Source organism: Ips typographus, linkage group LG6, assembly GCF_016097725.1.
Source record: "Ips typographus isolate SLU linkage group LG6, UJ_Ityp_2.0, whole genome shotgun sequence".
In the NCBI taxonomy this organism is placed as follows: Eukaryota; Metazoa; Arthropoda; class Insecta; order Coleoptera; family Curculionidae; genus Ips; species Ips typographus.
The window spans coordinates 10,964,300-10,988,031 of NC_138427.1; the positions used below are offsets into that span (position 1 = coordinate 10,964,300).

General features: G+C 32.9%; 4 protein-coding genes across 7 annotated transcripts in view; 2 read left to right on the top strand and 2 right to left on the bottom strand.

The window, feature by feature from the left end:
* The window catches only part of LOC145730087 (protein timeless homolog), a 50,423-nt gene extending 47,645 nt beyond the window's left edge, over window positions 1–2,778 (top strand). For both annotated transcript variants that reach the window (XM_081981083.1, XM_081981084.1), the window contains exons 19-21: window positions 789–992; window positions 1,203–1,387; window positions 2,076–2,778. In XM_081981083.1, the coding sequence (XP_081837209.1) occupies window positions 789–992; window positions 1,203–1,387; window positions 2,076–2,528 (842 nt within the window). In that variant the 3' untranslated portion in view covers window positions 2,529–2,778. The remainder of the gene's footprint in view (window positions 1–788; window positions 993–1,202; window positions 1,388–2,075) is intronic.
* A 165-nt stretch (window positions 2,779–2,943) lies between these two features.
* LOC145730090 (salivary antigen-5-like) lies at window positions 2,944–5,838 on the top strand. 3 transcript variants are annotated; one of them, XR_014178538.1, is made up of 7 exons: window positions 2,944–3,103; window positions 3,644–3,762; window positions 3,818–3,896; window positions 3,954–4,120; window positions 4,184–4,287; window positions 4,343–4,460; window positions 5,769–5,838. XR_014178538.1 is itself a non-coding variant. In XM_081981087.1 (6 exons), the coding sequence occupies exons 1-6, from the start codon at window positions 3,019–3,021 to the stop codon at window positions 4,404–4,406; spliced, it is 618 nt and encodes a 205-aa protein (XP_081837213.1). In that variant the 5' UTR covers window positions 2,944–3,018; the 3' UTR covers window positions 4,407–4,604. The 3 variants fall into 3 exon arrangements, 1 of the variants encoding a protein (XP_081837213.1); XR_014178537.1 differs by lacking the exon at window positions 5,769–5,838 and adding an exon at window positions 4,557–4,604; XM_081981087.1 differs by lacking the exon at window positions 5,769–5,838 and having other exon boundaries at window positions 4,343–4,604.
* Window positions 5,278–8,272, bottom strand: LOC145730089 (venom allergen 5-like). The gene is made up of 8 exons (XM_081981086.1): window positions 7,750–8,272; window positions 7,112–7,194; window positions 6,932–7,053; window positions 6,792–6,876; window positions 6,565–6,734; window positions 6,290–6,390; window positions 5,969–6,063; window positions 5,278–5,838 (listed from the first exon to the last, which is right to left on the bottom strand). Exons 2-8 carry the CDS (start codon window positions 7,188–7,190, stop codon window positions 5,777–5,779), a joined length of 714 nt encoding a protein of 237 aa, XP_081837212.1. The 5' UTR covers window positions 7,191–7,194; window positions 7,750–8,272; the 3' UTR covers window positions 5,278–5,776.
* Window positions 8,273–14,414: 6,142 nt separating this feature from the next.
* Window positions 14,415–23,732, bottom strand: part of LOC145730095 (acetylcholinesterase-like) — a 28,751-nt gene continuing 19,433 nt past the window's right edge. The window contains exons 4-6 of the mRNA XM_081981093.1: window positions 22,154–22,317; window positions 21,335–21,492; window positions 14,415–18,615 (exon numbers count right to left, since the gene is read on the bottom strand). Coding sequence (XP_081837219.1) covers window positions 18,482–18,615; window positions 21,335–21,492; window positions 22,154–22,317 — 456 coding nt within the window. The 3' untranslated portion in view covers window positions 14,415–18,481. The remainder of the gene's footprint in view (window positions 18,616–21,334; window positions 21,493–22,153; window positions 22,318–23,732) is intronic.

Below are 23,732 nucleotides of genomic sequence, written 5' to 3' on the forward strand. Positions count from 1 at the left end.
AAATGTCCGCTTAAGTAAATTCTCTCTTCGAACACTTCCTTTAATTAAACCGGATCCGATTGGCAGGCCATCAATAACGGGTTTTTAAGGCTTCCCGATGGGCTAGCACGCCTCTGGAATATTTAATTTAGCTTGGAACGTACAGAAAGCTCAAAAGTACTTTGAGTAACTGAAGGTTCAAAGCAAATTAGATCTGGTATATCAAAACTAATAATGCAACTAAAACAAAACATACAAATTCAGCGTAATGACATTTTGGTCTATTCCAAACGTTTGTTCCATTGAGGGATTACTCTAAAACTCGTCATTGTCATTTGTTTTGATTCGGAAAACCGTGATGCCCGGAAAGTTTAATGCGCTGAACTTTTTCGATTTGTGTTATGTTACTGTATGTATTACTTTTAGATGAAGTTTCCATTTACTATTACTGTGGAAAATAATTTTCTCTGACGGCAACAGTAACAGGGTATTTGTATTCTGCATACTTTATTGTAACTCCCCAGCAATAATTACAACGCTACTTCGTCTTAAATCGCTCTAGCACTTATTCATTGAACCTTCCCCTCGTATTAATTATTTCGATTGAAACAGTCGGGAATTTATTTGTGGGGAACGGAAGAAAAGTGGCAGCGATTCGTTTGCGGTTTGAAGGTTTCGTCTGAATTTATACGCGCCAGAGTCTGGATTTCGGGAAAAACAATGATATTGAATGGAAATGGTCTAATTTTAGAGCAAAGACAATTAGCATTACTTTGCGCTCAAGATTTCTAACTAGTATTTTTTTGCAGCTCAAAGTCAACGCTCAGACCAATCCTCTGCTAGTGATCTGAGCGACGATGAACCAGATGGAAGGTCCAGTAATAATCCGGTAAACCAGAGAGGCCCTAAAAAAACCAAGAAAGCTCCCAAAGCCGCACCAAAGAGGTCACCGAAATATGTTCCAGCTTCCAAGACTAAAATAGTTGAGATTCTGCTTAAAATCACTAGTGATGGTAAGTCAATTTCTCTTCAAAAGGTCTATTCAAAGCGATAAAATTTTATTTGAGACATAATCCCGATTTAATTACGGACAAGGCTGAAAGTTCGATTCGATGTCAATCCAACCGACTTTTATCCACTGAGAGAGACAGGCAAATTTTGGTTGACGTTATCGCACTCGAAATAGAATTTCGGGATATTAATTAGTCTTTCATCTTTCCCAGAAATGCGGGAATCTCTGGAGTGGTTAAAAGAGAGTTTAGGCGACGCCATCGAAGATTACGAGGTCGGGAATAATGAAGGTATTCCATTAGTTCCCGTAATGGATTATGCAGAAACAGCTATGGAAAACGTCGAGTTCCAACAACTGCTCAAAGCTTTCGGAGTTTGTCCCCCTTTCGACGAACAGGTAAGCAATTTCAAATTTTGCGCCTAATCAGGAATTTCCCAGTTTTCTCCCTTTAACTTTGGAGGTTTATTAATCATTAATCGAAACTCTACGGCTTTTCGCCTCAATAGTTTGGTTTCTATCACCTTGGATTGCTTGCTGAGTTAGCTTTAAATTTACCTAAATAGCAGAGAAGATTATCATCACTTTGACTAGCGCTGACATTTATTTTTATTAATTTGCTTGAATGGTATCAATTGGACACCACATTCATTTGGCAATAGTACCCCTAAATCCGCTTAGATTTTTGTTCTCATAGCCGTCGTAATTGCTTACAACTTTCAGTAACTAAAAGCGTTACTTTGATTTAATTTATAGATTTAATCATAATCATAAGTTTAATATTCCATTTTTCTATTGCAAATTTACTCCTAAAGTTCTCAAAATATACTATAGGGATACCATCTAGCCTTCACCTAGGATTTGAAGCCACCGAAGAAATCGATACTTACTCAAAATTTCTGGATATTTTCCTGGAAACTTTTAAATTAAACCCAAAAGCGGCAGATGGCGCTTTCTTGATTCAAGCTGATCAATAATGTCTTGACTTTAAATCAGACAGAGAACTGTTTCCCAATATTGATCCCTCCGCGTTTAAGCTTAACTTTCCCTAACCTCTGTTAATTTTGACCGTTATTTCGTCTTGTAGGAGGTGTATTGGCGTATTCCAGTCACTTTAACTCCGGAGCAGCTTCAAGATTTCTGCGATTTGATTCAAAGTGCGTTGGACAACACTTTGGACCTACCGCAAGAAACTGTGCAGCCTGTTGAAAGCTCTGACGATGAAGATGTGTTCACTAAACTAAAATCCATGTCCAAAGTTGAGACTGAGATTTCAGAGAAAATAATTGTTTTTGAGCCTCCCGAAGAACAGTCGTCAACTACCGAGTTTACTGTTCAAGAATTCAATTTAGATGATAATCAGGATGTACCAAATGAAGAAATTAGTGATTCAAGTTTTCGAAAAAAGTCTAGGCTTGTTCTGGAAAGTGACAGTGACGACGACGAGTTAGAAAAGGAGAAAAGAGCGCTGTCTGATTCAGATAATGAGAAACCTATAGCCAAACGAAGCCGCGTTATTGAAAGTGACGAAGAAGATTGAAATTTTTATGTAAATTTGGTTGATACGGCAGTTCAATCAGCTGTATTCAAAATTCATATTTAATGGTAAAAGTAAAAACCTATCACTTCTATTTAGAAGTCAAAGTAACAGTAATTAAATAAATCCATAATGTATGTAAAGAATTATGTTTATAAAGATGCAGTTTTAATGTTGCTGTTTTTATTGTTTAGAGTGTGGTCAATATTTACTTATTAATCGTGATTTTCTTGTAATATATCACATTCTGGTACGAATGATTAATCATTTAACAATATCGAACTAACGCAATTCCTAGAACATATAATTATATAAGTATTGTTCCAATTAAAAGACAATTCAAAAAAAGCAAACAATAGTAGCAATTAAGGTTGTTAAAATTATCAATACTTTTGTCACAGGAAAATTCATTTTATGTGTAAGTTCGTTGTTTTAATTACCGTTTAGAGTGCCGTCGGGTTTTATTTAGAAATCAATTTGTAGTTGATCAACAATGTTCAAATCGCTACTGTTTGCTTGCTTTCTGCTGTTTAATTTGCTGGAATTTGGTTGGACCTCTAAATGTGTGAAAATTTACGGTAAGTTTTTCTTAATTAAGTCTATAATAATCATACGGTAGATTTATTTTTATTTTACTAAAGCTAATGTTACTAGCTAACTTATAAGAAGGTGGAAAATGGAAACTCATACAAAGTTTGTTGGTTGGAAATGTGTGCACAAATTACTTTCAGTTACTTTAAGATGATTAGTGTGTGGGGTGTTTTGCATGTTGTGTGTTGGTTTTTCATCCATGTGCCTTTTAAAGGAACTTTTAACGCTTTTGACCCCTGAAGAACACTTAGTTAAGACCGACTTCGGAAAGGCCACAGTGATATTATTTCCGGTTCTAAACGCACTATTTTTCAGTATCTATATTATAATTAAATTGTACAACAAAGTACTCACGTTTAATTTGCATTAGTAAATATAAGTCCAAGGTTTATCTACTAATTTCTGGGTTGTTTAGTCATCCATGTAGTATTTAAGTATATAGTTCTATTTAAAGCACTATATGAGTCAGGCCTATACCATATATCTACCTATTGAAGAAGAACCTACCTTTCTTCTTATTTTTTCAGGCAATAAAGTGAATGAAGCTGAAGCTAAACTGATTGTGCAAAAACACAACGATTTTCGAAAGTTAATAGCTAATGGTAAAGTGCCTGGACAACCCAGAGGAGTCAACCTTAAACAATTAGTAAGTTTTACCTTTGTGAAGAAAACATTTTTTAATAATTATCTATATTTTTCAGAAATACGATTCAGCCTTGGCTGCGGCCGCTCAGAAAATTGCAGATTCCTGCGAATTTGCACACAAAGCAGTGCATGATGGTAATAAATAATCAACGCTAAATTGAAAATTTGAGAATTTCTAATTTGTACAACCAGGTCGATGGCCAGCCGTGGGTCAAAATTTGTACTTGACAATGTCTACTGCACCGAGTGTGGGCTCTGATTGGTCACAAGCTGTTCAGAGTTGGTTTAACGAATATGTCGACTATAGGTACGGAAAATGTTGCAGCCATGGGGCGAAACAAACCGGTCATTATACTCAGGTGTACCAACAAGTTCTCAAGTTGTTGCACATCCACTTTAACTAGGCTTTTGTGTTCATTTAGGTTGTTTGGGCTGACACTCAGTACGTAGGTTGTGGCTATACTTATTTCGAAGCTAATAATATTTTCAAATATGAAAAATTATATGTTTGTAATTATGGACCAGCGTAAGTATTTTAATGACTATTTTGCTCACAATAAAAAATTTTTTGTGTATTTTAGGGGTAATTACATTGGACAGTTGCCCTACAAAACTGGTACATCTGGATGCGAAAATCTTTGTTAGTTTATGTACCTATTATTCAGCAAGTTGTACAACAAGAATAAGCACAAATACACTGTAAGCACCTGTAAGTCATTTAGTACATCTTTATTTTTACATTACTATAGATTATTGGATTATTTAAAACCACTTGTTTTGATACTTGGCTTTCAGATAGTTTTCAAGATTTGGTTGTGTTACAAATAAACAAGATTGACCTGACAGGAGGCTTTATTAAATTGATTTACCCTCGTATGTACATTGAAAAATTGTGTAAAACAGTCACAGGGACCCAGATAGGAGCTGTCAAGTTGTGAAACCCTCACTATTTCTAGTACCGTTACACTGTTGTATTTCATGTAAAATATCTCGATTATTTGTGATTTTTGAAAGAAAATTGTTTTTAAGTAAAAGAATGCCAAAATACGAGCTATATTTTGACGGTAACGAACTTCCTAACTGTCACAGGGACGAATTTATGAGCTGTCAAATTCTGACATCTTAAAAACCACTTGTCTACTTGCACCGCTCTATTTCCCGGTTAATATCTCGGTTATTGAAAGAAAATTGTGTTTAGTTCTCTCTTGTGACAATTTTGGATAGCTCACTTCTAATATCAATTTTGTACTGTTCAAGAGTTCCAATACTAAAAACCAGTTTAAAAGCCATTCAATTATTATTAAGAAAAATAAATTTTGATATCACGTGACATATAGCGATCACGTCTTTTGCTGCAACCGAACATAAAAACTGTAGTGCAGAAATCTGTTCTTGGGATTATTGACCACATCTAAAAATCCATAAATCAATACCTATTTAGTCTGTTACGCTGTATTTTGTAGTTTTCCACGTAGATGGCGCATAATGGAAGTTCAGAATTTACATAAAAACTTATTAATTTTACTAGTGTTGTATTTAATTCAATAACTACTAACCTAGAGTATTTTACATCTTAAACCTATAATACTTCTGTAATTATTAACCTAAAGGAAGATCCTAGTTGGACAATATAAATAAAGTGGATCTCCCTTCCTAAGTACATTCTACGAATGCAAAAATGTTGTCGTACATTCGACAACCAATTTATTATTATGAAGAAAACATAACAAAATGCTGATAATAAGAAATCCAATTAGAGAAATGTATCTCATTAAAGCTTTAATTCATTGTTTGCAAACACAAAACAGAGAGAGAGAGAGAGAGCGGTGGACAGTAATCAAAAACCAACAATTTAACCGCCTCGCAAAATTCTTTCATCTACAACAGTGTTAATATAAGGGGCTTTCTAATTATTTAAACTCCTCCATTTTCCTCTCTGTTTTCCACGCATTCACTCTCACTCTTGAGTATATTAACTCTGCGCAATTTAATCACAACTCATTTTAGGTACTCGTCTATTGGGAGACTCGATCCAAGATGAAATTCGAAATTCCATAATAGTACGATGAGGGTTTTGCTGAAAAATATTATATTTGTTAGTTACTTAAAAGCTTGAAAAAGGAGAAGTTTTCTGAAGCTTTATAATAAATTGAGTTGGGGATTAAATTTCATTACACTAATTATTTTTTAATTAAGGTAGTACTTACAACAAAGTCCCGAATATTGGCTGGACTCGAGCAGACCGTATTGATTGCACCTGGGATAGCCCTTTTCGTAGGGAGTTTGGCCCAAAACGTTCCCGCTGTAATTGAAATAGGGAATTCATTACGGGCGTTCAGAAACAAAAGACTCAAACCAGTCTAGACGCGTTTCATGAAAATTAATCGTACCCCCGAAAACAAAGAATGCTACTAACACACAATACGGCAAAATTAAACCGGTAATATTTTGTTGCAGATTTTGAATAATTGTTTCCCGCTCAAATTAGTTAAAACTGGTTGAATATAATGAAAGAGTGGGATTCTTACCCAGGTCCGTAATTGCACACGTAATTTTTGGTATATCCTTTAGATGGGTCGTAGTAGAAAGCGAACCCACATCCAATCAGATTAGTTTCTGCCCACAGCATCTAAAAATTCAATTTTTGGTTAAAAGAGAAATTTGTAAATAAATCATGTATAAGTTATATGTGCATATCATTTTATTTTTTCTATAACTAATTGGGAACTGTCATATTCTTTCCCATATTGCTTTGTTTGTCTGGATCTATTTTAAAATTGCTTGATTGATTGAATTTCATTACCTGAGTGTAATGTCCGGTTCGACCACGTGCAATTCCGCCGAAATTGAAAAGTTTATACTCGTTGAACCATTTCCGAATGGCGTCCGGAAAGTCCGAATCAATATCGGCATAAGTGGACGGTGGTTTTGTTGTCCAGGTAGTCGCTATGTTTTGGCCAACCGGAAATCTTGCTACAATTTAGATTTTTTACATTTTTTTAAAAAAGAAGAAAAATATAACAAATTTACAGTTGTGTCGACCTTCGTCGTGTCGTTCTGAATGACAGGAGGATGCCCACCATTGAGCACGATTGGCTAACTCATCGTCCCATTTCTGTTTAAAACAATTTTTTTAATAATGATTTTAGAGGTAGTTTAACCACAATTACCATTTCCATCATGTTTGAAGCTGGCGGTTGTCCCCATATTTGTCCCAAAGCCACACTTTGTCTAATTCTATTGTGATGGTCAATGATGGTCTTTTTTTCTTGAGCTGTCACCCCATTTGAACCTAAATAATCAAATATCTAATTAATATACCAGTTAAATTGCGAATTAAAAACACTTACGTAAAATTGTTCTTTGGCATTTTATTGATCCATTTACCAGGTAAATCAGTGAGGTGACAATAATAGAGTAGAGTAACATGATGCTAAAAGATGCAAATTATTTACTTAATACAACATACTAATTTAAAGGTTACTTAAACAAAAAAATGTGCAAGGGTACGATTGATTTCAAGTCGTTTACCTTGATTTTCTCTCTTATAATAAAATGATCGGGGGTCAATTTAAAGAAATGGCGATGATTATTTTGCATGTACTATTAATTAATAATAACACATCTTCTGCTTCCTGAATTCATAGTTTGGCATTTAACACTTCCTGTTCGGTTTAATTTACTTCTCACACTTTCGAACGAGGTCATATGACCCACGCCAGTTTACCTAATATATGTATGTATGAATATATATAATATAAAAATATAAAAAGTTCCCACTTTACATACTGTCTAATATAAATAACACACGAAACTGTTAATTGCCTAGAATTTATTTAAATAATTTTGTCATTAGGATGCCGACATTTGCCCGGTTTATAGCCTGTCTGATTTTTAAAAATTTTATTAGCAGTATAGTCTTTTATCATACTTTTATCTATTTATAAAATTTACATATGTTACTTTAATAACTATAATATACACTTACCGGATTTGTAGATAAAATCCAAACTAATCAATGAAAAAAAAAAATCACTGGGCACTCAATTTCGATATGCGGAAACCGCTCCAATATCCGGATTAATAATAACGAAAAAGAAGAGGAAGAAGAAAGCGATAACCAATAAAAAATAAATAATAAAAAACAACTTGATCGCCGCCACACTGTCTGACCAGCACAGATAAACTCGGAGCGAGGATTTCGACATCTGATTATATATCCTGCGGATCGACCAGACTTGATCACCAAGGACTTTTCGATTGATGAAGACCTGCCGGCTATCGCGGTGCAGGAACAGTCTTGATGTCGGAGACCTCGGACAATTATTTTCTTTTTTGTTTAATCAAGTGAGGTTGAATGCTCAACGGATTTACAGATATGTTATTAAGCAAAAAACTTCCAGAGAAAACTCTAAAAATGTATAGCAGTTAATTAGAGTTTTTACTAATAACTGATCAATCTTCTTTGTCTTTCTGTATTGGGGTAAGTAAATGAAGAAATATCACAAAGTTCAAATCAAGAATACCTATGTGTCTGTGTCTACCTATCTGCACTCTTTTTAAGTTAAGACAAAATTTTACAACTATACCTTAAGTTCAAAGATGTCCTGCTTTACTTGACACATATGATGACCCATGATTTAGTAACTTAAATTATCTGTAAATCTGAGTTTTACACTTGAATTATCAATCTCACTTTTTCTATACAATCTGATTAGCAAATAACAGACTGTATATGATGGTTTCATTTGAATATTATACGAGATCTGATTACAATCCAAACGTTAATTATTTCAAATTAGGAACATCTATTTTTAACGTAAATTAATTTTCTAAAATTAGTCGGTGGACCGCTTTGTAAATTTTACTAAAAATCGCTTAATTATACATGTAAATGGGTTTTTTCGTTTTGCTGAATGGCGCTTCAACACTATAAACTATCGTGGCCTGTACACTTTTTTTAGTCACCGATAAAAATGGTGAAGTCGGTAACTGAATACGAGCCGTGAATATTGAAAATCAACGAAACGTAACAGTGAACATTAATATTGCAAAAGTGTCTAAATTCCAGCGAAATCGATATATCCATCTGTCGAATATCAAGGAATAAACCTTCGCTTTTTTGGTCTGCCTTGGAATCGTCAATTGTTCCTCCTTTCGGTGACAACTACTAAGTATTTGCAACTGAACCTAAATAAAAATGCAATAAATATTATAAATAATTGTCATTTGAATTTGGATATATTAACATTGACCAACAGCTGTCTATATGTAAATGTCGATTCACAGAGATAAATAACACTGCAAAACAAGTACGATTTGCATTTAAATGTAGATTTTATAAGTTAGATGACAAAAATTGCTTTTCTTCTGTATGGGACACATTCATTAATTGTCCAACGTTACGGTAGGTCAATGAAATCCATTTCAGGTAAAACAATTTTTTTTTTGCACACGAGACAAATAAATTACACTTAATTGCAAACGAAATTAACATAATCCGTTTTTTTTTTTCTCATTTCGTTAATGGTGAATCAAAAACAGTGATCTCAATGAATAAGACTCAAAATTGAATGTGTAATACACGAGGCTAAAGCCAATTTACATTTTTTTATAATGTATGGCATCATAAGTTGGCCACGACGACAAAACTATAATATTATACCTACAAGAGAGAGATAAGATTTGTTTTTATTGTCGGCGACTGGATTTATATAGGAAGTTTTATTGGTCATTAATAAGGATTTGCGATGAATCACAATAGGTTTGGGCAATTTGTATTTATTCGCTTTATTAACATATCAATATCTTCATATAGACTCTATTGTGAGTCATCGGGTCAACGACGGAGTAGCTTTATTCTAATTGGGTAGACCACAGACGATGTGGGGTCACCGGAGTCGATTTCACACTTTTTACTTAAGAAAAGAATATAAAATCATTAAATTACACTTACTGTCAATAATTAGAACTAAGTGATAAATTGATGCTGAATAAATTCCATAACATAACAAAATATTAAAACATTTTGATTGTTATTTCATTTATTTATTGAAAGAAATGTAAATTTTGTAATAGTAAGTCCACATATAGAGTATTTGCTATAAATCACAGCTTTCAGCAGCTGCTTTTTTTGACAAAATTGACAGTTGTCACTTTGGCAGCCTCTAACTCCGTTATTTTAGCACTTAAAGGGTAGTTAAAAATAGCAATTTAAACAACTTTTAATCCTCTTTCGATCACTTTCTATAGTAATTTTACGAAAAATGTCAAATAACCGAGTTATAGACAGTTAAAAAGTGATGACTGTCATATTAAGACTAATCATTTTTTAATTGACTGAATTGGATTTGACAGCCTGTCAAAAAGTGCGTGGCACAATTAGACAGTAGCGTAGCGTCAGTAGATTGCCACCATCGTCAATATTTAATAGAGCAACAAAGGGCTCACGCGCCATCATTTTGTTTGAATATCTGCGGAACTAAAAAAGATAAAATTTTGAAAAAAAAAACCAAAAAGAGGTCGTCAGAGCTACCTTGACTAAAAAAATCAGTCCGTAAAGACACCACCGCCATTTTGTGTAAATATCTCCAAAACCAAAAAGGGAAAATTTTTTTAAAAAATACTACAAAAGCTGTCAAAGTCATGGTTAACTTGAATCAAAAAATCAATATCGTAACTTTGGGGTGATTTCTCGGGTTTCTTATGCTGCTACGCCCCTGTATTAAGTTTAAACAAGATGATTTTTTGATGATGATGATGAGTACAGTCTAAGCTACCAGCTAACGTAAAAATCACCCCAATCGGACGTTTAGAATGTGAGTTATGGCTTTATTGCCGTTCGCGGACAGTAAATTTCACGTTTTTGCTGCACATGTGTAATGTAAATAATAAAAACACCAGAAATAATATATAAATAACAATTTATTTTTGAAAAATCAATTAAAGAAATGTGTTTCCCACGAAACTAAATTAAAATTTAAAAATTTGGTCAATTGGTTATACAAAAAATAAACAAAATATTAAATTCAGAAACAGGTTTATAATAATACACTTTGACTATACAAATTAATCAACGCTATAAATTTGCTTTAAATCCTATTTAATTAATATTGACATGAAACTAGATAAAACAGACCGATTATCTGAATGTTTGTTTTAAACGCTTTCTCTATTCATTTAATAGATTTTTCTTTTACTGTTCATCATTTTATAGTTTTGTGATAACGTCCCTGAAAAAGTGCTAATTTTATTTGCTCGTGGGTGTAACAAACACGGTTTCGTAATTATAAAACTTATATGAATGAATCAAACTGGTGGTCCTACCAGGCAAATTTTGCATTGAAAATTTCTTTATTATACCCGGTTTAGTTTTATACCTTACTCAGGTGATTCATTTAATGTAAAATTTACGAATGAGTTAATTTTTTCTAGTAAATAAAAAACATTTACCTGACCTGCAAAAGCAATGGTCAAGCTTTTAGAGCTTCCCTTGACATATTTTTTAACCCGCTTAACCCAAAAACAGTTCCACTTCCGAAAGCAGTTAAATTCTAAACTGGCATCGTAAAATGCACATAGGTCATTAGGTATTTAAATGAGGCATATCTTGCTGATTTACTGAATTCCCTATGAGACATGCAATTTGAATTTACCTGAAACGCTAAAATAGTTTATCTTCCAGACAATAATGAAATATTACCGTTCTTTGAGCAGATTAAACGTTATTTATGTTGCTTTTAATATCTATTTGAAACTCGTAAAATACAAGTTGCAATTATCCAATACTAGGAAAAATCGGGCATAATCATAGACAAAACATTTTACGAGCCTTTAATTCAAAGTTTATTTGAAAAACGTGCCTGTAATTGTTTATTGGAAATATTTTGTTATTTGGGTATAAATATAGTTTATATTATCATGTTCATATTGTATTGCACAAAATAATAATACTGAACTTTGTTGGTCAAAAAATTCCACCTTGAAAACTACCTACATGATGGTCAAAAACGTTGAGCAGCAATAATTTCCGTGCTCCCCCTGTATAGTGACAGCAATAATTAATGTTCAAATTGACATAAGTCGATGCAACAGTTCATTGGGAACATTTAGTACGTTTCCATGCTAATTTTCAAATCGTTTTCAATTCCGTTTTGAAACTAGATTGAGCTTTTGACAAAACGCAGAAACGATTGAGATGTCTCATTTGAGTTCCGATGCACTTCTTTCTTCATATTCGTCAAGAGTGTCTACCCCACAAACTGGATGATGGTCTGGCACTCAATATTTCATCAAGCATGGCAAAATAGTTACACTCTGAACGGACTTCTCCACTTGTCCCATTTTTACGCTTCACTTTATAATACATGCACTTTAAAGCTTTCCATTTATTTTTAATTTGCAAAACGTTCTTAGTAGTTACACCTTTCTTTACTAATTCATCATAAACCATTTGGTAAATATCTTCATTTTTATACTTCTTGGTATCAAAATACTGATTGATGTTTTGTGTTTAAGTTTTACTTCTTCGTCCAGCCAAACATTTCTGGTAGTCATGATAAGGTAAAATGTAATTATTACTTACTTTATTAATGAAATTTTTGTTTATGTTATCTAACATAAACAAAATGTTATCTATCTAACTTTGCATGGAAACGTAGTAATTTTTGATCCCTTGCAGTTTTCTCGCAACTCTAACGGTTTTCGAGATATTTGCCAAAAACTGTTTAAATGGACTTTTTTAAATTTAAACCTGAAAAAGGTACAGTTTGAAATTTTGACACCCTGTATCTCGGTTATTTCTGTTAGTTCGGAGTGGTTGAGCCACTTAAAAGTACCGTCTTAAACTGCTTTTTTTAGTGGTCTCAACCACAATATTTCAGCTTGAAAATTTCATACAGGGTGGTCATAGTAGCGTATAGTAGCGACACTGGCGAATATTAAAACTAAGTTTTTCGTTAATCTAACCGTTTGTATCCAATTTTATGCAAAACATTTTGTAATCTATATCTCGCTTACTTTTGGGAATTTGAGGGGTTACGCCACTTAAATGAACCCCCGTGAACTACACTTTTTAGTGATAAAAGCCAACAAATTTTATCATTCAAATTGCGTACATGCGTACCAAAAAAATTGAACCACCATGTTTTCGTGCACACTACGGTGTTGGGTTAAGAAGGTTTAGAAGGAACATTTTTGGCTTCTTGCAGTTTACAACTCTAACTGTTTTCCAGTTATGTGTTCAAAATTAGTTTAGTGCACTTTGATGGATTACAGAGTGTCATATTTTATTTTACAAAATTACTACAAATTTGAAAATGGTGCTAGAGAAAATAATGCAACTTTTGAGGTGGTAAATAGGGTTATTTTTTGTAATTTTTAGGGTTGGTAATATACAAAAAAAAAAAAAAACGTTAAAAGCCAAAAACTATTTGAGCTTTCACTTGACAAGTTATTTATTTCTAGTTCACGCCGACTGTAACTTATGACTAATTAACATAACCGTGAAAAACAGGTGTTCAACAAGAACCGCAATGGCTTTCGTAATTTATTATTGTGTCTAGAAGATAACCATAATACCACTTTCCTCTCGGTGGGAGTTGAACAAAATTTGCATTTATCTGCACGTTTCGGCGAAATGATTAAAACCCGCTAAGGTCCCATTTTTTTACTGCTACTTTAAACTGTCCCGCTTGATTAATACCAAACATTAAATAAACCTTGTTAGTCTGCTAGATTCGGATTGCTGTTTCATAGATTTATTTCTTCCCAAAACCATTATATAATTTTGCGATTGGTCACTTATTTGGATTGCACCTGTTCGTTTTACTATTTATTTAATTAAATAGTTTGCCCCAAAAATGACTAGCCTCAAAGCTGTAAATCAAAATTTTTATTGCTATTTTATTGGTTTTTGTATGTATTAGTGGAAATTTTTATAGTCAAATTTACGCTTTGGTTAACTAAACTAAAATTTTACGATTTTCTCAATGATTCTCGTTTCCTTTTTTGATTTGTCATAGGCAGATGACCATGGGATTTAGACAATTTGCTATCCTATTACAAACCTAACTTTGGCTTAAAAACTTTTAAAAACATTTCCAGTAATTAAACACCTGTTTGACATTGAAATTTTAATAACGCGCCTAACCTAAAAAATTAACACTTTTGTTATACTAATAGCATGTTCTCCTATAAAGTTGTTCAAATTAATTATCACGTGCAAATGAGTTAAGTTCATTGAGTCTTCAGTATAGTGAATAATAAAAATGCTCGGAAATCGTAAAGAAAAACACATTTTTCCTGTTACTGTGGAGTAAGTGGGTTTAGTAAATATTGTTAAGATCTGTTTACTACTGTTTCACAGAAAGAGGATACAAAAACATGTTTATTTACTAAAGAATTGTTGATTTTGTATAAAAGTGCTAAAGCTTTTGTTATGTTAGACGGCAAAGCTATAAAGCTGAAAAGCCTAAAATCATTGAATTGAGGTCTAAATTGAAACGATGTCAATTTCACATTTAGTGTGCTGTTTATTGTGATAAAAAGGCAGATTTCAGCTTGTTGCTTTTTCTTGACCAATCACAAACTACAATCAATCAAATGTTAACTTAGCATCTCAGGCTGAATTTGACGGTGGAAGAACAAAACAAATTATAGCTAATTGCGGAATAATCCTCTTTTATTCAATTCATAAGGTAAGACAATGATAACGTAACACATAAAGGATTTACGAATGCCAAAAAGTAATAACATTTTTCATTTTTTAAATATATATGATAACATTACAAGTTTTCGCACGCATCATACATATAAAGATAACAAAATAGGTAGAAGTGTATATAAAACTAATAACTTTTGGTACAAGATAGGCCTACGTGTATAGTTTGTTACTTATTAGGCTACATAATATAATAATATGGATCTCATCTAAAATCTTACATCTAAATCTAATTTAATATTGACTCTTTAGAGCGTAATATGGTTGTTCTAAAACCATATACCGAAACAGTAAAAGCCTTTTATTTCATCATCAAATCATAAGAGTTTTGGGACAGCGACTTTAATTCCACTCTCTCCATATTGATTTTCGATTTAAAATTGACTCAAAATGGAAACAGTTAAATTTGAAGCACATTTATAGTGACTATATGTTACATATTTTGCTAAGAGTTGTATTGCGATAGCTTTTTTGCTTTAGAAAGACTTTTGCTAGTTTTTAAGCTGTTTATATTATGTACAAGTTATCGCATAAATATCACATCGAAATGGCGGTTAATTTAAAGCTTTTCCATTAGATTATTATGGATGAGTTTTTTTTTGTTTGGTTTGGTTCACAGAGATTAACAATGTCGTAAGTACTCACCATTTTGACTACTATTTTTCAGTGTTGGTATAATTGTTTTTAAAGCGTAAGTTGTTTTAGAGTTATTTTATTCTACTAATAGTTATTTAAGGCCGAAAAAACTACTTGCCTAAAATAACATCTACTATAGAGGTATTATTTCTTTACTCGAATAATAAGCGTTTATTTTGGTATTTAGAGGCAACATTTACATTTAACATTATCACTACTATACGATATAGTCATATACGTCACTGCTCTAACGTCTAAATAATCTGGTTATGACCACGTGTGTGGTTTATATCAAGTGAAACAATTAGCTGACAATTTGTCAAAATATAAAGTCTGATACTTTTAGTAAAGTTTAGAGTGACAAACTAGGCCATACAAGAAATGTCAAACTAGTCTCGTTGTGAATTATAACAGATTTTTCAAAAATCCGGTACTGTAGTACAGTGTGATTAGCTTAATATTTTATCAGTGTGATTCAAAATTCTATAGTTTACGAGTAGAAAATAAAGGGTTGGACCTGTACTTTATATTTTTAACCAACTTTTCTTAAATCACCAAAAAATCTTATTAAATTAAATAAGAGACCATGAAACAAAAAAAAAAAAGAAAGTTGATCAATTTTCATAGAACATCCTGAATATTTAAAACTATATTTTCTGGTGAGTTGACGATTTTTCTTCTGATTCTAAAAATATATAATAAGTTAACATTTGGTTTAACCGTTTTCGAATTATTGTATTATAACAAATCATTGAACTAAACTGATCCACTAAACGTTTTTAGTTCAAAAAGTGAGTTTTGAACATTTTTAGAGTTTGAACTGTTTAAATTAGTGATGGGCGTAAATTTACCATTTACAGTAAATTTATGAGTCTAATTGAAATTTGCTTGAAAAATATCATTTCATGACTGTCATAAATCTGAATCACTATACTTTTCATGCACCCCCTGTATAGTAGAGGCACTGACGGACTGTAAAACTCCAGGGATGAGTTTAGCAGTTCTTTACGAAAATTTCTGCTCTTTCAAATTTTTCGTAACCTTCACCGTTTTCGAGTTATTTAGGAAAAACTGGTGGAAGTTGTCGTTTTTAAATTTGACAAGCTTGTAACTCGGTTATTTTTGAGAGTTCAGGGAGGTTCAATCGCTCAAATTAACCGTCTCTTTTCAGTGGTGTTTTTATCTGAAAAATTGCGTACAGGGTGACCGAAAATATTCAATCACCATACTTTTCATGCACACCCTGTATACTGGAAGCTAAAATGGTAAAAAGTTAAGAAGTTGATTAGGAAGATTTTTAGTCTTCTGCAATTTTTTTGTAACATTCACCGTTTTTGAGTAATTCAGGAAAAACTTGGTTTGTTAAGCCAGTAAAATTGTGATCTAAAATTTGAACACGGTTTAAAGGACAAAATTGCCTGTAAAACCCACTTGGAGTGACCGAATCATATTATTAAGCACATTTTTGGAATCCTCATTAAATTTCCTATATAATGACATAAAAAACACTACAAAATCGAATACAGTCAGGGAAAAAAACGCTGTCAAAGTTTGAATTGCTAAAAACACAGTTTGAAGTGACAGTCAGGGACAAAATTGCCTGTAAAACCCACTTGGAGAGACCGAATCAAATTTTTAAACACATTTTTCGAAATCTCATTAAATTTCCTATCTAATGACATTAAAAGTCACTACAAAATCGGAGAGAAAAGTGGTGTCAAATTATAAACTGCCAGAGACACAGTTTGAAAGAAAAGCAGGGACAAAATCGCCTGTGAAACCCACTTGGAGTGGGAAAATGACTGTTTTAAGCAAATTTTTGAAATCCTCATTAAATTTCCTATCTGATAACCTAAAAAAAACACAACAAAATTTAATACAGTCAGGGTAAAAAAGCGGTGTCAAAGTTTGCACTGCTAGTAACACCGTTTGAATAAACAGTCACGGACAAAATCGCTTGTAAAACCCACTTAGAGTGATAAAATTACTGTTTTAAGTACATTTCTGGAATCCTCATTAAATTTCCTATTAAATAATATTAAAAAATACTACAAAATTTGGTACAGTCAAGGAGAAAAGCGGTGTCAAAGTTGAACTGCCAGAAACATGTTTGTAATTTTATCGGTAATTTACCCATCACTAGTTTAAATTGATATCTTTACCATAACAGCAATTCTTACAGGACCGAAAAATGTTTTTGGGATATTAAAACCTTTAATAGACTTTTTTTGTACTAAAAACCATATACATAGAATGTGTGCTTACTAATTAAAGTTGGGCTACATAATTCTACAATTTAATATTTTCTTTTTTAGTGTAGAGTATATCTTTACAGTGTATATTGTAACAAAAACAGTATATTATTTGGCTCGCGATATATATAGTGTAAGTGTAGTATATAATTATTTATTTTTCTTTAATCACATACTTTTATGATATGTATTACGATTTACACTTTAGATATGTATTTTAGTGATATGTATTTAATAAACACTTAACAGTTTAGACTAGTCAAGCTACAGGCATGCGCGTGGCGATACATTATTGTTTTTATTAATATTTCCTAAACTAACATAAGATTTTTCATATTATTAACGAGTCGTAGATATTGATTGTCTATGACTTAGTATAAATTTTTAAGAATGAAAAAGCGGATTTATACTATGTCAATCTGTATGTAAATATCGTCAGTCAATAATTTCCCTCTTTCGTTTATTTTAAAAAAAGTCAGACGAATAGAACTCGACGACCATTATTGACAATTATCTCAAACAACTGCACAAAACCACGACAAGTTGATAGATTCAACGTGGTTATTAATAAAAAAAAACCCTTTCATTGATTGTGTCCCTGACATTTTCTTTTAAATCGTTTTACAATATAGCTTCAAATAAAGTTTGTCAGTCCTAATAAAGTTAAATCTAAGTAACAAATAACAGAACTCCATTAATTCTAACAGTTTGTGCCAAATATTTAAAACGAGTGAGTCCTAGAAAAATATACCTAAAGTGAGGCGAGGATTGGCAAGAAATTTAATTTGTTTTTAGCAACTAGCAACATCAAACCTTATATGCAAACAAAAAAGGAACCTACTTACAATATAATATCATTTAGTAGTTGCACATCGAAAAATAGCAGCACAATATGCCTACACATTTACAAACACATTTAATACATAATTAACTTTCACAACCGCTAAATTTTCTTCCAACTTTCTAAAATTTTCACGAACGTTCAATCCCAGCCTCACGACCTTTATCCATCTTTTCGGATGACTCGAACTTCTTCTGTTCCCTAATTTTCGATTGGCTAAAAATACTAAGCGACGCATAATTGGGTTGAGCCATTTTTTGTTTTGGAAAAATTACATGTCTACAAAGACTAAGGCTACGATCACAACTAAAGGTAGAATAGCTCGGTGGATTGTTGACTGTAGACGGCCGGACGACGAAGATATTTTACTGAGGTACGTGTTTACGCATGGAGGGTCGTTTGATCCTGAAATTAATTTAGAGCAAAAATATTTGAAACAGTTTTCCCTTCAATCAATTCTGACGTAATTTACTAGATCATCAGAGTGCAATGTAGAGCTACTTTGAATAAATATCATGATGTAATGAAAATGTAAATTTTTCCAATTTGAGTTCATTTCATTTTAATCAGTACTCTATTATTTGAAAAAGTTTCTTCCTATCAATTTTGACGGTATTTACTGAACCCTTTAACACTAACTAAAAGGAATAGAGCAAATATCATGACATAACAGAAATGTAAATTTTCCCATTTTTAGTGCCAGTTAAGTGTAATATTCGTATCATAAACGTTTTCTTTTGAGAAACAACTGTACTGTAAATACCGTTTTTACTTCTGTTCGGAAGTTTGTCTTTATTTCAATTAGACAAAGAAGTCCTATCCCCAGGCAAGGTCCATAAATTTTAAAACGATTTCTCTCTGTCTAGTACTAAAATTGTTTCATTTCTCCGAGCTGTTCAAGAGGAGAAAGAGGGGAAGGATGTTTTATTCTATTTCGTTTTGTTTGCTGTTTTGCCAATTTTGCAAGAAGGTGAATAGCAACTTTTAGTCATTTTGTTGAAATATTTCAATTTTATACAATCATTTTTTCTATAACAAAACTTGCTTCTAACATCTGAAAGGGATGTAAGGACCAGATCGATTGGAGGGATGTTTGCATGCACAGACCGGTCAAAATATTACGTTTTCCTTTGGCGATAGAAGATCGGATTTGGATTTAAAACCCTTCGCAATTTCCTTAGACATTTCTCTATGGACTTTATTGAAAGAATTTTATTGACGTTTTCAATCCGTTTGTCAGAATTTGATTCTGATCGGCCCTGCATGTAAAACAAAAATGTTCTGGCGACCCTTCACATCCATTAATCCATATAATGCGATAGCATCTAAACTTGAACATACATAAAAGAAATCATTTACTAATGAAATATTAATCATATTTTAATTTCACTTTTATACAAATGACAGTAATAATTTAGGTGGTTAATAAAAGGTGGAAAGTTCAGTAGGTCATCATCATTAAAAAAACAATATTTAAGCTGCTTAGTTTTGATGTGGACTGAAAAGATAACAAACAAAATAGAAGAAATGAGAAAACTAGAAATTGTTTTCTCAATCTTGTCAAGAAATCGTCTATCAGTCCTCTAGTAAAATAATAACTGATATCATCTTCTCTATAGTCAACTAGACAAGAGAAGAATTGTATAAACTTGTTTGGATAATTTTTGCCATAATTGTATGCTCCAAAAAAATATCAAGAAGACAAAAGATTGTAAAACTATAGTGAATCTATGAACAAACATAAGTAGAAACACAAAAAGTGTGACTTAACTCTAGTTTTTTACCTTAAAAATTAAAAAGCATGTCACTGCAAATAAACGTTATTAACAAGAAAACTTTGCCTAAAGTGATATTAAAGGTAGTTTGGGCAAAAATCACTTCGAGGACTCCCTAAAAGTTTAAGTGGTGTTCAAAAATTCATAAAGCAACAGAAAATTACCAAGCATCAAGTGTTTTTTGTATACTTAATGCGCAAATTGGAGTACAAAAATAAAGAAAAAACCCTAATTGTGTTCATTTTTTACTTTGTTGTTACTACTAACTCTTTTTTGAAGCTCTTGGCAACGTTGTGGCAGACAAGTGACAGTGTCAAACTCAGTACAATTCTAGTCCCGTGTTAGGTTGACAGCTGTCAAAAATTTCAGCTTTATTCAGAAGCTATAGTTTCTGAGATACCAGTGATTAAACTTGCCTCTGATGTTTGAATTGTTGAAATAACTGTCTTAACTAAGTGACAGCTGTCAAACTCGTTGCAATTATAGTCCTGTGTTAGGTTGTCATCTCTCAAGAATGTCAGGCTTCGTTCAGAAGCTAATTTCAGTGATTGAACCTGCCTCTGATGTTTAAATTGTTGAAATAACTGTGACTTTCAATATTTTCAGTTGCAGACAAGTGACAGCTATCAAACTCAGTACAATTATGGTACCGTGTTAGGTTAATAGCTGTCAAAAATATCTGCTTCTGATTAAACCTGCTTCTGATGTTTGACTTGTTGAAATAACTGTGAATATCAATATTTTCAGTTGCAGACAAAAGACAGCTGTCAAATTGAGTACAATTATAGTCCTGGGTTAGATTGCATACTGTCGCGTAAAAATGTCAGCAAATTAGATGTTTTGTTGAAATTTTAAAAATGTTTTTACAGTAACACTTTCTATTCGAAATGATAAAAACTGATTTTTTCTGAGAATCTGTTACTGTGGATTATAGTATTAAACAACCGTTTCAAGTAAGTTTGTTTCGAAACTAATTTCGCCTTTGAACAAAAGCGCCCTTTACTCTACCAAAAGGGTATTAATTCGAGGTTGACACAAACTGTACTGAAGAGAAACGTTCGTATAGAACGGCCATTTATAAAGGGAATAAAGAGTTATGGCCAATAAACCCGCAACCAGGCACCGTATAAATCCGACGAGAAAAATTATCCTGAATCTTGATTGATATTGCGTGACAGTGACTGGTAAATTAATGGCAGTAATATGTCCTCTAATAAATATCGATGGATCCTGGAAAGCCTCTCCATTAAGGCTTGATTCGACCTTGTTTACTGTATTTTGACCAAATATTTGGCAGGCACCCATTTAGGATAATTCACAAATTTAATGAATAAATCAAAACAACTTACCTGAATTTTCTCTCACTTTTGGCAAAAAATGATTCCAAAATGCGCAGGCGTCCGCCCTTGGCCCTCTACCAATTCCATTTTTTTCAGCGTTGAATATAAAGTACTGAGGCTGTTCTTTAGTGTACAAAGGCCAATTCACGTCATCAGTTACGGGTTTCCTGTAACCAAACACGTTTCTTGAGCCAGTATTTGCAAACCAACAGTTTTCTAGTTGGCCAACTGAAATCGTACTAAATCCAGCTTAAAGCTGGTAAGCAGCTTACGGTTTCAAACAATGAATAGTCCGTTATTCGGAAGTTGGAACAGCAAATATGTGGCCGAACAGCAGTTTATAGTTTACAGTTGCATTAAAGCTTTTATTAATTTGTTTAAAAAAACCGGGAGGTGTTTTTCCAGAGACTTAGAGCCAGGAAACTCCTCTCTTTTTATCATGTAAAGATAATCCAATTCCCTATTATTGCGTGCTTTGTTTAATTGAATCCCGAGAGTCGCTCCGCTTGACACAACTCCGGAAATTTAAATTGGAGTTGGCCAAATAAACTTGTGTAACGAACGAGACCGGTTTCTCATTTGATTAAGAATTAATTGGCAAGTTGAAAATTTAATTTCCAACTTTTTAAGTGATTATCTATTCCACGGTGAATAATCTCGCGCCATAGTTACCCCGAACAAATATTAATCTAAAGTTTTAGAGCAAGTGCTTTGCGGAGCTCAAACTTTGCCTCTATATTATACTATAGAGATAAATTCAGTCTTTGTTAATACAGTGTCAATAAATGAAAACTTTGGTGCTAAAACTGAATTTTTGATGAAACTTACCCGGTCGAAGCAAATCTAGAAAAGGCCTGCATAATCTTCAGACTTAGATCCCGTTCCCTCGAATTGAACTGCAAAGACATGTTCATAGGATGACCGAAAACGTACTCGATTTCATCCCCATGCATCACTCCCATCCATTCGCCCCATAAAGAAGTGCTCGTTCTCTGAAACAATACAGAAAAACTTACAAAACGTCACCGAAACATTGAATTGTTCCAGAGCCCCAAATCCAGAAGTGGCAATGACATCCACTCCAGACAAAACCGCATCCATAAGATTACTCTGGAGATTTTACAAGTGCCCATCTGGCACTTAGGGCGGCTTTACAATACATTACGACCGGATCTTGTCGCATAACGACCGTCATCCAACTTCCGCCGAGTGTTTCTTGTCTTCTGGTTTAATTATTTCTGATGGTGTCTCGAGTTGCATTGTTCCATATTTTAAGTTGAGGTAAAAGTAGGTCGTTACAAAATTGGGTGGTTTCTACTTCTGATAGAAATAAGCATATTTTGGTTTAAGTGCAACCAGTTATTTGCATAGCAAACGACCACAGGAGAAGACCATAGAACAGAACGTACCCCAAACGCAGTTTTGACTCTGAGTGTTTGCACATGAACCGTTACATTCAAATTTCAATTCAGTTTAAGCTAAATTGAAAAAAATTGGGCTTATTCCACGATTTTTTTTATTTCATATTTGAATAGAACTTAAAAAAATATGAAATACGTATTTTTTATTTTTAAAAATAATAAATAAAAAGAAATTTTATAGTGACATTTAAAACGTCCGCTATATAGATATGACGTAGATGGATTTCAACCAATTAGCTGTCAGAAGCCACTTCTATCATCAGCTTTTTCTATGCTCTTTTCTAGCCTTTGAGGTTATAAATCAGCTGATCCGAAGATGCTGTCAACCGTCAGACAGCCATAGCCAATAAAATTGCTGAAAGTCGTCTACGTCATACACGCGGCAAAATCGTAGATTTAAATTTATTAACGCATTTTTTTGATAACCAAAAAAGATTTTTTAAAAAGAGACATTTCAGACTAAGCTTTCCGTTTAACGTTAGGTGGGATGTGTTTATTGGTCATAAGTAACTTAGTCCAGCAATTCAGTAAAAGAACAAACTGTCCTGCCTACAACTAATTTTAAGTCTAATTAACGTAATTTCTTATGTAATAAAGTCGCTATATTTTGTATGGGCCGGTTTTATTTCAAATTAGAAAAGTTTCTCAATTTCAGAGCACCAAATGAAAATTGCCTCGACCACTTTTCTAATTACGACCGACTGGTAAAAAATGCATAGGACCCTCGTAACGTAAAAAGGCCCTTTATTAACATCGTTAAGTACAACAATATCCCCGTTTTGGAATGTCTGGTTTATTATCATAACTCCCTTTTGTTTGGCATTGATAGGACAAACGTAATATAAATTTTATTGCCAGAGCTAGGGTTTACGATTTTTAATTATGCATCTCGTTTAGTGTAACCATTTCCTTTTCATGTTGGGTAATTAAACGTATTTCCACCTAACAACGGTATCGCATGTTTTCCGGTAATTTTTCAGTACTAC